Source organism: Corella eumyota, chromosome 1 (genome assembly GCF_963082875.1).
Source record: "Corella eumyota chromosome 1, kaCorEumy4.1, whole genome shotgun sequence".
Lineage (NCBI taxonomy): Eukaryota > Metazoa > Chordata > Ascidiacea > Phlebobranchia > Corellidae > Corella > Corella eumyota.
This window is the reverse complement of record NC_137490.1, coordinates 3,727,784-3,741,059: the sequence shown is the minus strand read 5'-3', so window position 1 is coordinate 3,741,059 and position 13,276 is coordinate 3,727,784. Positions and strand designations below refer to the sequence as shown.

General features: G+C 30.0%; 1 protein-coding gene and 1 long non-coding RNA gene across 10 annotated transcripts in view; one reads left to right on the top strand and one right to left on the bottom strand.

Moving 5' to 3' along the window:
- Positions 1 to 13,276, top strand: part of LOC145763885 (protein-methionine sulfoxide oxidase mical3a-like) — a 28,561-nt gene that overhangs the window by 12,653 nt on the left and 2,632 nt on the right. For 2 of the 9 annotated variants that reach the window (XM_082575430.1, XM_082575429.1), the window contains exons 20-39: positions 1,500 to 1,689; positions 1,970 to 2,076; positions 2,318 to 2,467; positions 3,223 to 3,273; positions 4,015 to 4,815; positions 5,308 to 5,375; positions 5,532 to 5,639; positions 5,732 to 5,777; positions 5,856 to 6,504; positions 6,581 to 6,807; positions 6,980 to 7,118; positions 7,198 to 7,335; positions 7,495 to 7,652; positions 10,733 to 10,845; positions 10,973 to 11,137; positions 11,711 to 11,798; positions 11,996 to 12,118; positions 12,218 to 12,343; positions 12,419 to 12,504; positions 12,638 to 12,749. In XM_082575430.1, coding sequence (XP_082431556.1) covers positions 1,500 to 1,689; positions 1,970 to 2,076; positions 2,318 to 2,467; positions 3,223 to 3,273; positions 4,015 to 4,815; positions 5,308 to 5,375; positions 5,532 to 5,639; positions 5,732 to 5,777; positions 5,856 to 6,504; positions 6,581 to 6,807; positions 6,980 to 7,118; positions 7,198 to 7,335; positions 7,495 to 7,652; positions 10,733 to 10,845; positions 10,973 to 11,137; positions 11,711 to 11,798; positions 11,996 to 12,118; positions 12,218 to 12,343; positions 12,419 to 12,504; positions 12,638 to 12,749 — 3,645 coding nt within the window. The remainder of the gene's footprint in view (positions 1 to 1,499; positions 1,690 to 1,969; positions 2,077 to 2,317; positions 2,468 to 3,222; positions 3,274 to 4,014; positions 4,816 to 5,307; positions 5,376 to 5,531; positions 5,640 to 5,731; positions 5,778 to 5,855; positions 6,505 to 6,580; positions 6,808 to 6,979; positions 7,119 to 7,197; positions 7,336 to 7,494; positions 7,653 to 10,732; positions 10,846 to 10,972; positions 11,138 to 11,710; positions 11,799 to 11,995; positions 12,119 to 12,217; positions 12,344 to 12,418; positions 12,505 to 12,637; positions 12,750 to 13,276) is intronic. The other 7 variants (XM_082575433.1, XM_082575431.1, XM_082575435.1 and 4 more) reach the window with 7 other exon arrangements.
- On the bottom strand, positions 7,785 to 9,354 carry LOC145763887 (uncharacterized). Its single transcript, XR_014288465.1, has 3 exons — positions 9,114 to 9,354; positions 8,681 to 8,866; positions 7,785 to 7,960 (listed from the first exon to the last, which is right to left on the bottom strand). It is a non-coding gene; the product is annotated as an uncharacterized LOC145763887 (long non-coding RNA).

Sequence of the window (13,276 nt, the reverse complement as noted above, 5' to 3'; positions counted from 1 at the left end):
TAATTTTGTTACTTAGCATTGTATATTACTTTTAGGTGTAATTTCAATTTTTTTTAATATTTTTAAGTGTACTTATGTTACTTAGTGTTTAAGCATACATTAGTTTTAAAATAATATATAAGTACATCACTGTTGTTAGGTAGTACTGAATGTAAGTCAAAGTTTAAATAATTAATTAATTACTATACAAAAATAATTAACGCTTGTTCAACATAAAAATAATTTTTTATGATAATATTTTGACGTTTTTCATATTGTGAGGTGAATTTAATAATGCAGTTTGATATTTTATGGTGGCCTAGGGCAAATTACGCAGACAAATTCCTGTCCTAATCTCTTGTAATCTAAGACTAGATGGACTGGATTATAAGGTTGTTAAACACAGCATCTCTATCAAAGCATATCTGGCTCATAGTAATCATTCAATTAGCACCTTAAAGTAATACATATAAATCTCTATAAACATTGCCTTGTATAATCGTTGTTTAATGTTCACTATCTATTTTGCTTGCCTTAGATTCAATTTTGCTTAGCACTGTTTATTATTGCACTGTTAATTAGCTAGAGTTTAGTTGCATCATGTATTAATGTTTAATTCAATTAATAAAGCTTTATCTGATTAGAATTATGTTTTAAATTACATTTCGTTTTGAACAGGCTCATTTTTATTAGAAACTTTGCCACGAAAATGTTAATTAGCATAATAATGGTTTCGAATTACTTCTGTTTACAAACTGTTAAGGTTAATTAAAACAAAGCATTTATCACAATATGTAGATCCTGTTTCTTTAATTAAGTGTGGTTTTTTGAAACCAGTTCATCTTGCCTGTAGTAATTATCTGCACAGTCAATCACTTTTTTAAGTGTACAGTGACGTCAATTAGTCTGGGTATCAAAATTCGTAAACATTTTTTCTTGTCTGGCCATTATTCACTTTGTTTCTCTCAAAACACACTGGCACGTCATCTAATGACTCTCTGCTCCTTTCTCACTAAAATTACCCACAATGCACTGCCTCTCTTGTGATTGGTCAGCTGTTTTTACTCTGTATTGCACTTAATGGCTATGTATTCAGGAAGCTATTATGTAATAACTACATTGCTGCAAAAATACTTTGTGTTGATTTTACTTTTTCTCTTTCGATGTTTTTATACATGCATCATCATTTCCTGTAATGCATTTAATATATTGATTGTTGTTGTAATTGAAAAATCACTTTCATTATTTGTTGAATTTATAACATGTTGTTATCCATCAATTTTGATTTACATTTAAAGTTCATGTTTTTTTGTTAATTTTATTGTTTTTTAATTAGATTTTTTTTTACGAATTCCCTTGCAAATATTATTTTAAGTGTTATGTTTTACAATTAATTACTATATCATTTATGTTATGGCTTATAAATAATTAAAGTTTTATTTTACGAAATTAAATTCCTTTTTTATTCTTAATTTTTTATTTCCTTTAAAATTTAATTAAAATTATTTTTTTATTTTTAGCTGTGAAATTACGAAAACCCCTAGGATCAAGATCTTATAAAACTCCGGAAAGAATCGAACTTGAAAATATTCGTGACTCGATGCTTAATCATCCTAAAGAATTATCTGAAGAAGCACTGACTCAGCATAATCTTAGTGGACTGATGCAAATTAACGAGAATGCTGAAATTGATGACGATGCATTTTTAAGGTGGAAATTTTATTTTTTTTTGTTTATTTAATTTTTAGGGCAAACTTTTGTGTAGTAAATTTTATTAAGGAATATTTTTTAATTTATCCAAAAATTTAATTAGTCAATTTTTAATAATTTTAATTATTTATTCACTCTTAAACTATTATTTTTATTTTAAAAATGAATTTAGGCAAAATAGTTAATATTTATTTCTAACTTATTTAAAGTATTGATTCAAGCCTAACAATATGACCAATATTTTATATTTTAATTTATTAAACCGTTTTGTTAAATTTAGTGATTCTTCGGACGAAGACATAGATTGGGAGAAGATCTTAAAAGGAGTAAATGAAGTTCCAGATGATCAGAGCAGTGATGACTCATCTCGATCCTCTTCTTCACAAGGTAAATTTTAGAAAAATACATTTAATTTAAAAATTAATTTTTGGTTTGTTTGTTGTGGAGTGGCATTGTTGAGAAACTGTATTGGTAATATTTTGTTAATTGGTGTTTTGAACTGTAATCTTTTAATTTTTTTAAAATGACAAATTTAGACATTTAAAATCAATTTCTTAAACACTCTTTAAATTGAGTATTTAAATTGTGTGAAAACTGTTTGCTAACTCATCTTATCGCGTAAATAAAGAAAACAGAAATGATATAACCACAATGTCGTGGCTCGGAGATGACGGTTCTTATATCCAAAACTCTAACCACCAAACCCCTTCTAAGATGTTAGATAAAAATATTATTGATGACCAAACCATGGCAGATATTACTGAGTCTGAATCGGAAGGTATAACTTTGCATCCCTACACAATATCGATATACAATCTTGCATTGTATGTTATGACACTGGAATTGGGTGGTTTAAGTTATAATCAAAACTATCACTTAAGAAATGTACACTTTGACTCAAACTTTTTTAGGAATTTGTATTTTTTACACCAAATTCTGTTCGATTTTTAAGCATGTCTAACCAATTTTTTTTTAACACAAAAATGTTTTTTCTTACTAACTTTTTGAATTATTCCATTTAAAACTTAAGATTTCGTTCAATTCTTGGTTAACATCATCTTTTCAATTAAATCATATTAAAGACTATATAGTATACTAACCTAGTGTGACTGGTTTTACTAACACCTAGTTTTAACTCATATTGCTGACTTAAACAGATTATATTGCAACTTATTGCAAGTATTACAGGCTTACCTCATAGTTAAGATTTGATAAAAGGGTTTATTTCTTTAACCTAATTCTCAAAACATAAGTTTTGCTGAGTTTTATTAATATGAATTTCTTTATAAACAAATCTTAAAATTTTAAATTTTAATTTTGTTTGGTTGTACTATAGGTTATACTTTGTTGGTGTTAATGTGTTTTCGCTTTGGTGGTTTTCAAATTTAACAAAAATTAAATTTGAATTTTGTTGCTGTTGTCTATATATGCGGTGATGGATATTTATTATGTCTTTTTTGTGTACTTTACATATAATGGTATTTTAAAAAAGTAATTTTTATTAAATAAGGTTTATTTGTTAATTTATTACAGAGGAGACCACAAATTCGTCTTTAAAACGCCCGTTAACCCCAGTCAAAGAAGGTATGCCCTCTAAGCTTTTGTCATATGTGTATGTATTGTAAATTCTTGCTTGCATGTACAAGCTTACACTATTAAAATACCTGTGTCTCATAGAAATAGGTTTTTACTATTCTCATTATTAGGTTACAATAGTTAAGTTAGTTATTTTATTTGCTTTTTTTTATCTGCTTAATAAAAACCCTAATTAAAATATAATATTCAATTTAAGCCAGTTATGCTAAACATATGGTGTTTGTAAACATAAGGTAGAATTAGCTTTGGTATATTTTAATTTTAAAATATACCATTAGTTGGTGTTTTACTTGGGTTAATGTTAGAAAATGTTGTTTGTTTTTAAAAACTGTTTTGGAATTGTTAACGCCTGTGCAAGCTTGTAAATGTATGTGTTTTGTGTTATTAACGCTTGCATTCCCATTTTTGAACACTTTTTTGATTCCTTTGATGTGATCACCTGTTTTATAATACCAGTCTATTAGCGACAAAATTTACTAGATAAATTGCTTATAATCCTATTACCTTTGTTGGGAAGTACGCAGGCCTTTGTAGTAAACACTTGCAAGCCTATCCCTATTAAGGAAGTAATCTGATATCTTTCCTATTTCCTGCCTGTCTATCGCATTAATTAATCCAAAGTCCTATCCTTATTGCCTACAAAACAGCGCGCGTATGTTAACTGGGAATAGTAATGCTAACAGTACCCAGTAATGCCTTCTCAATCTAGTTTTATGATCAATGTTATAGAGAATGCAATGGACACGGATTATGTTATGATTGAAAAAGTCAACGGTTTGGCACAGAAAGTAAAGGGAGGAAAATTACAAAGCGAAAGTCAGAGCAGCAGTGGTGAAAGTAGTATGGCAACAATTGATTTCGAAGAGGAAATGGAGTTACAATGTCCGCCTAAAACACCGACTTGTGTTCAGCCGATTCCGCCAACAAAACCAGTAACTTTGCCTCGAAAATGCCGAAAGTCGAACTTAACAACATTCCAGAATCAATGCAATGGTGATTTTAACGATATCTTCCAAGGGGTACAAATGAATACAGATACTAACGAAAACGAACCCCAGGAGAGTATATTTTTATCGATACCCGAAATGGAAATACAGAGAAACCATTTTAACCACGGACCAACGAAATGTAAAGTCGTTTATGTACCAAAGAAAGAACTATCGGTCATATCAGATCAACTATGCGCTAATAAGTCAGTCCAAGTCGACCCAACGCTACCAACGTTGAAAAACGACTCTGCAGCTTACGATGCTATACAGAAATGGTTATCAGGATGTGATAATATGTCGTTTAGTGAGGTCGAACACAATTTACCTTTGATCAATGAAATAAGTCAAAACTACGATGCCAAAACGCATAGCCTTATGGAAGGCATCGACAATCAAAAAGTTAATTCTGAAGATATGAATTCGACTTATCAAACGTGTCATAATCTTACTTTCGTATCAAACAATAAAGAACTAAATAGTCCAGATGTTAACCAAAAAATGGATTTTACTTCTTCTAACTTGAAAAGATGGAAAACTACAGGTATACCGCTTGAAAACCGGCTTGATTTTGGGATTGGCATTTTTTTGTGTGCTTCAGTTGGCGTTATTTCTATATCACCAGATTTTCCATTTTTTGTTTGTTTTTTTTTTTTGCAGGTCTCGTGTCTTGTGGTGTACATCATGCTTTTTTACATTTTGTTATTTATTTTTTTTTTAATTTTTTGCAAGATTTTTTTGTTAATCACTTTTTATTTTTAAAACATTACTATTTGTTTTCTTTGTTTTTGTTTTGGGTTATTTTGTATTAAATTATCATCACGTTTTTATCAATATTTTATTGATTGAATTTCAGCAAAAACATCACATCAGTTTTTTATTTTTAAATTTTTATTTTTGAGAATAATTTTGACTTGATTGCATGGTGAATAACATTGCATTTATTAACATTGCACGAACTTGGTTTTATTGTTGGATTTATGGATTTTAAGAAACATTTATTTTTATTTTTTTATTGAAATTTATTTTTTTATAGAACTGGATACAACGAGTCGATCTGACGAAAGTCTGTCGCAAGAGAGCAGCAAAGGTCAAATTGAAAGGGTTAGTCAAGCACTTTTCTATGTTAAAATACATCCTTAACAATTTTAACTAAATAACTAAATTGTAAATTGTTTTTAAGATAATTTTTGTTTTGCTTTAAAAAAGTTCTAAAATTTATTTTAAGTACTGAATAAAAAATAATATTTTTTCTATTAGGGGCCATCTTTGTCCTCATCTCTGTCTAGTTTGGATGATCAGACCCACAAACTTGTTGAACTATACAACAAACAACTTACCGAAAAATGTGAAAATGAAAAAAATAAGGTAAACAAATATTCATGTATTTTCTACTAAACCAATTCATTTTTTTTGATATATTTAAAAGAAAGATTTTTCATGAAAACTTTCACTTGCAGGGTATAAAGGAAAGTAAAAACGCTGAACTCTTATCAAGCCATACAGGTAAACTAAGATAGAGAACAATAAAAACAAGAATATCTAGGATTTTACAAATTTTAATTTTCAAATTTTTGTTTTTAGATAAAAGAAAGGATAGCCTTAGTTCGCTCAGTACTGCCTCTAGCGAACAACCTTCACTGCCTTGTGAGGAAAAACTAACTCAATCCAACCAACATCAATCATTATCCGCTCTAGCGATTAACATAGACGAAATCATCGGACCGTGTAGCGATGACGTCATTAGAAAAAGTACGCCAAAACCCGTTAAAAAGCCAAGGACTATTTTCAACATTTTAAGTGAACCTGACCTGGACGTAAAGAATGTAGAAAACGGTAAAACAAAATCCCTGACGTCACCAAAAAATATTGTGACGTCATCCGAACAACCGATGACGTCATCTGAGGTTAAACCAACCTCACTTGAACCTGTTGTAACAATTTCCAACAACTCGAGTTCGACAAAAAATGTGACGCCACCAAAACCGACCGTGACGTCATCAAAATCGACTGTGACGTCACGCGAAGCTGGTACCGATCCGATCTTGAGTGCAAGAGCGGCTGCGATGAAACGAGTTGGGACCCTGGATCGCGTTGAAAATTATTTAAAAAACACTCCGATCAATATCGACATCGAGAAAGGTATTAACGAGAGTGATGACGCCACGCTCTTGTCGTCAGGCCCGAGTGACGACGATGATGACGTATTGCTGTCGTCAGCATCTTCATCTTCGTAAGTTTATTTTGGAGAAAAACTTTTTTTTATTATCTGATATTTAAAAAAAAAAATTTAAAAATTTATTTTTCAGATCTGCATCTCAATTAAACACTGCAAGCCTAGAGGTTACTGATCTTCTGGAAGACAACTCCAACAAAAAATCTTTTCCTCCGTCTTCCAAGATCCTCCATGATTCTTCCTTAAAAGAAGAGCCAAAGAAGAAGAGACATCTTCCTCGGCAATCTTCGGTGGACAGCATCTTGATTCGAGCCTCTTATTCGGGGAAGGACGACACCAGTGTTTGGTCAAATCTTGAAGGTTTGTTTCAATTTGTGAAAAATAAAATCATTTATTAAATGCAATATTTAAACCGTATTTATTTATTTTGAATTTGTACCAAATGGCTTTTATAAGCTTTAAACAAAAACAATTTCTGGTTTCAAATGTAAATTTTTTTTTTAATTTGATAATTTTTTTTTGTTTATGGTAGATGAAAATATAACGCAAGATGTTAAACCGACCACTAACATCGCTAACGAGTCGATTATTTCCGCATATCGATCTCAGCGTGAGAGTTTATCCGACGAGGTCAACAAAAATTCGCTACAACGAAAATTGTCTTACGATAGGTAAACTAACGATGTTATAAATAAAAAGAATAAAAAAAAATTTATTGAACTATTTATTAAAAATAATTAAATTTTTTAGTTTGGAACTTCGCATGAAACTTCGTTTGCGCGCACGAAATCAATGGCTAAGACAGGAATCTCAAGAATCTCAAAAAACACCGGAGGAGAGTGAACCAGTTCCGCTAGACGATGATAAAGAGCAAGAAGTGGAAGCTGAGTACGTATTCCGGTTTGCTAGAATATCTATCTAGTTTTTGAACTAAAATTATTCAGGATTTTTAAAAATTGATTATTTTTATCTAATTAAATATGTTTTTTTAATTTGTATTAAAATTTATAAAAAAAAAATTATATTTTAAATTTAAATTTTTTTTAGATTTGTGGATATTACAGTCACCCGTGCTACTCCCTTAACCCCTAACGCTCCCCAATTCGATTCCGACACTGACCAGTTTTTTACTCCACAAATAAAAACCCCGAGACCGAGATCAAGACCCCTTTTTTCACCCCTCGATGTCAATAACTCATTTTTAGGTAAGTTGATATTAATATTTAAAAATAAATTTTGTAACTAGAAAAAAACACAATTTTTTAAAATTTCGATTTTTTTATATTTTTTTTTAGTTATCAACATTGGTTATAAAAAACGTAATTATTTTTGGCCAGTATTAGAAATTGACGTCACTTTAACAGTGACGTACAATTAAAATCGAATTGTTTGAATATAGTTCCGTTACAACATGTACTTTGTAAATTATTATAAGGTCGATCCTCGCAACACGAATTCGCTTTTAATTTGTCTGGATTCCGTTTTCTTAAAATACTTGATTTTATTCTCTTTTCTGTAAAAAACGTTAGGTTATGCAAAATACTTATTTAAAAAAACTTTTTTGATAAAATAAACTTCTATTTCGGTAGTGTAGTAAGCCAGTCATGGTGTTAGTCTACGAGCCGAAAGGTTTCGGGCTCGAGCTGCACCAACGCCACACTATTCGCCCTTGAGCCCGGCGTTTACGGATAGCTTAAAACACGTCATAACAGTACACCCTTCCCCAATAAAAAATATAAAAACCTATAACTTTAAGGTGATATAAAAAAAATAATAATGAATGTCTAGTTCGGTAGTGTAGTGAGCCAGTCATGGTGTTAGTCTACGAGCCGAAATGTTTCGGGTTTGAGCCGCACCAACGCCACACTATTCGCCCTTCAGCCCGGCGTTTACGGATAGCTCAAAACACGTCATAACAGCACACCCTTCTTCAATAAAAAATATAAAATCCTATCACCTTAAGGTGATATGGAAAAAAAATGAATGTCTATTTCGGTAGTGTGGTAGACCGGTCATGGCGTTAGACTACGAGCCGAAAGGTTTCGGGTTCGAGCTGCACCAACACCACACTACTTGCCCTTGAGTCCGGCGTTCACGGATAGCTTAGACACGTCCCAAAACGCACACCCTTATCCAATAAACTTATAAAACCTATCTTCTTAAGGGAATATGGAAAAAAAATGAATGCCTATAAACTGATTACAAGAAATTTAATTCTTAGCAAAACACTGACCGTATAAACATAAGTTTAATTCTTCTGAACACTGCTCTCTTATATCCGGGCAACAGTCCCCAAAATGTTGAAAACATGCAACGTCGCAAAAGCACCCGGACGCCGTGTAACAATTCCGGTCCTGTCTGGTACAACATGTCGGCAGACCGAACCGTGTCCGATCGGCACACGTCATAGGGAAAGCACCTTATGTAAATTAGGTTTAGAATAACTCAACACTCTATAACTGCGACTTAAAAATTACGGTTTTGGTCATGGTTTCGATTCGCGAACCGAAATGTTTCGGGTTCGAGCCGCACCTATGCCACACTATTCGCTCCTGAGCCTGTCGTTTATATATTTAAAAACAGTTTTCTTTAATCGAAAAAATAAAAAAAAAAAAAAAAAAAAATTTTTTTAGAATTTAGAATATTCACTAAATCTTTAATTTCACCTGTGATTTGTCTTTTAAAACGGTTCATAACTTTTATATTTTTGGAAATTTTTCTTGGTTTTGGTTTTGTCCACCACGAAGGAGGTTCTGGCGATCTCGTTAAAGTTAATTCTTTAAGTTGTGTTGTCTTTGGCATTGAGTTTATTAACGGTGTAAAAACAGACATTATTAAAATCAAAATTTTACCATCAAAAACTAACATTTTTTGGTTTTGCGTTAACCAAAATACCTTATGCCAATCTGATCTATAGCAAAAATAGTAACATTTCAAAGAAGATAAAATTTTTTAATATCGCCAAATTAAAACGGTATTTTTTTCATATCAACAGTATTGTATATTATGATGTGGAAAAACAACACTCATCTACCCTTAGGGTTTAAATATATATATATCCAATTTAATGTACATTACTACTACCTATTCTGTTTAACACTTCTTCTAAAATTAAATATTCTTTTTTGCCTTATTTCTTAACGTTAACTAATATTTCAATTCTTGAACATTTTCAATATATTTTTTAATTAAGTTTAGGGTTTATATTAATTTCAATTCAACACACTAAATTCAAATTTTTCTTTTGAAATTTTGACAGTTTTAAATTAACACTCAGTAAACCTATAATAGTTACCTTAAACAACGTCACTAACCGTTTTATAACTAGTTATTACATTTTAATTTTTTTATAAACTCCCTATTCTTAAACCTGTTAATAATAGCTATTATTAAGTAATGTCTAGATGTTGTTATTAAGCGTAGTTCAATAGTAACATTACAGGTACTTTCATCTCTATGTCAAAATATGACTATGATTCAAAGATGTTTTAAAAAGTTGACATTTTGCCGCTTGCTTTGTTTGTTTACACTTTCTACAACTGCGCTACAACATGTCATTCTATCTAAACATAAAAGCTTACCAATAGTAGATTTTTTTACGAAAATTATTAAGTTGACCTTTTTTTTCTAGAACCCGAGTATCGGATTGTATATAAGCCTTACTACCTCTTTATTTTACTTTTTGAAAGTGGCTAATTTTTTTTTCGGGTTAGCTTATTATTTTAAATTATCGGGATAATTTAAAAATGACGTAATGTTACGTCACAAATTAGATAAAAGCGTGGGAATTTAATTTTGTAACAGTTGAACTACAGTTTTTGTAACTTGGCGTATAAAATAAAAACCTTTTTTTTTTTGAAAAAATTTGAAAAAACATAAAATTTTGAAAAAAATATCGTTTTTATTAGGAAGCCCTAATTTTACTACCCTAATTGATATTTATCTTTAAAAACCATATTTTTACTTCAGTTTTAACGCATTTTTTTACCTCTGGCAATTTTGAATATAGGCGTAAACATTGGGCGATATGTTTATATTTAATTAAGTTTTATTTTAAACAATTTTGACTTAAAGCACGTGTGATGTGCTTTTAATTAAAGGTTTAACAATTTTATAATACTGCTGCGATATGTTGAATAATCTTTTTAAAAGTTAAATATAAAGGATTGCAATATTGATATATTAAAGCATATCAAAAATACTTTAGAAAAATTTGTTCTTGTAAAATTAAATTAAAAATATTTTTTTACAAATTTTTTTTTACAAAATTTTTTTTTTATTTTAGATCGAACTGAGGATTTTGCATCTGCCTTGGACACCCCGAATATCAACCAATCAGGGCGCACCTTACCGACTCCGCCTTCTTCAAGTAAAAGAGCGCTGCCAGAACTACCTAAGGTTAAATTTTATTTATTTTATTTTACCATTTTAATTTTATTTTTTAAAAGTTTTTTAAAAGTTTTTTTTTCTATTACATTGTGATATTTTTTTTTATTTTAACTGAATTATATAAATTTGATTTTAGGTTCCCCACTTGGAGGCGCTGTCACCCACCGGCTCCCCCGTTACAGCTGACCCCGCCCAACCCCCTAGTTACAAGTCGCTTAACAACAAACCCCCCAGAAACCGAGTTTATGATCTAAGCGATGAAAAGATGGCGGAAATTGATCAAGATTTTAGAGCGAGAGAGGTAAGAAAAAAGGAGAAAAAAGATTTTAAAAGATAAAATGTTTAAAAACAAATCGAAAATAATTATTATTTTTATAATAAAACATTAAAGTCATATATTAGCGATATTTTTATACTCAAAAATTAATAAAGTTGGTGTCACTGAAAACAAAAATGATTTTAACTTTAAATAATTTCACCTACTTTTTAAGTTATACAACTTTTAAAAAAAAATTTAAATTAATTAAAAAAAATGAAAAGGTAAGCCCTGTTTGTGATGACGTAGAAAGTACTAGCGTGTATACATTCACTACGCTACGTTCTACGTCACACAAAAAATATGGTAACCTGTTTTTTTATGTTAATCATTTTCCAGTATTTTTGAAAATTAAATTGTAAGTGCCACAGACATTTTTTAAAGGTTCTAAAGGTATTTTATGATTTAATGTCAACCATACTAACGTGCTATATACATTACTTACAAAATTGCAAAACTCTGTAACATAACACTTTAAGTAACAACTTTTTATGAAACAAGTCTAATTAGTATACGTTATAAAATTTATTAATTATTGTGTAATTTTTCTTACTTTAGAAACGAGTGAAGCAGAAAGTCGAAAAACTTAAAGCTGAAACTTTAAGAAAGAATTCGAGAACTGACAATAAAAGTTCCTCGTCATTAGGTTAGTTTAATTTATTAATACAGCTGTAAGTAATCTCGTGTCATAATATACAACTTTCTTTTAATATATTTTTTATGAAAATTATTTTAATTTTTTTTTGTTAAATTTTTTTTTGTTAAAATTATTTTTTTTTAAACTTTTTTGTTAAAATTTTTTTTTAAACTTTTTTGTTAAAATTTATTCAAATTTTATTTTAGACGAAAGTTCAAACAAGTTAGCGGAACAAACTTGCACCGGGACTTCCCCCAAACCAAAGCGGAAAACTTCGTTTCGAAATAAATTAAAAAAATTGAATCGAAAAAAGAAAACATCGGATGATGGTAAAATTTTAAACATTTTTTCTTTTTAACCCAAAATTTTTATTTCATTTTTTCAAATTTGTACTATGACATCATTAAAATAGTTTTATAACGTCATAGACGAGTACCGAATCAAGAGAGCGCTTCCGGTTCCGCATCTCGCATCCAAGAACGAATCCTCATCAGCTGTGGAGTCCACCTCCAAAGAAGAAGGAACAACTAAGCAGAAAAAGAAAACGAAAAAGAGTAAGTAATTTTTTGGAAAATCTTTAAAAAATTTTTTTAAATTTTTAACTTTTTTTTTCTTTTTTGTTGCTGTAGTTCGTCTCAAACCTGATTTACGTGACGTCATTAACTCGGGAAGCGAGAGTGCAGAAGTTAAAAGTCATCCTTCCCCGAAAAGCAAGGTATAAAAAATATTTAAAAAAAATAAAAAAAATTATATGATGCGGCTCGAACCTGAAACCTTTCGGCTCGTAGTCCGATGACCGGTTTACCACCCTACCGGATTTTTTTTTAATATTTTCGTATTTATTTTAGCGACCAAAATCTATTTTTCGAATATCACCTCGTAAAAAGGAGAAGAAATCCACAAAAGTGATGTCGGTGGACGGCGCTACAACGCTGGAACGAAAATATTCTACAGACTCAGGTAAAATAAGGTTAAAAATAAAAAATCGTTGAAGTATTTTGTAATTTAAGGTCCTTTATAAAGTAATGTGTTTTATTATAGTGTAATATTCTAGGTTTTGTTATAACTTTGTTCAATTCAATTGCCCGTGGTAAGACTCAAGTATTTAACGTAAAACTCTTTAACTGCGACACTTTATATTTCCTGTAACAATTCCATGTGGAAAATTGTTTTAACATTTTAAAGAGTTAAATAATAACGAAAGTAAATCGATACCATATAGTTTACAGACTAAATTTTAGGGTTGCCAATTTTTTTCAAATTAAGTAGAATTGTCTGATTATGTAATTTTACTTAACATAAATAAAAATTTTATTTAGTTCAAGTTACTTATTTAAAGCTAACAGCCTTGATAGTAACTCATTAAAGCACCATTGAATGACTACTTTAAATAATTAAAAAAAAAAATTTGACAACACTGCTCAATTCTGTTTACACAACGCTTGTTATGTTGTGTTATTAGTTTTCAATTACTTTTATGGATACGC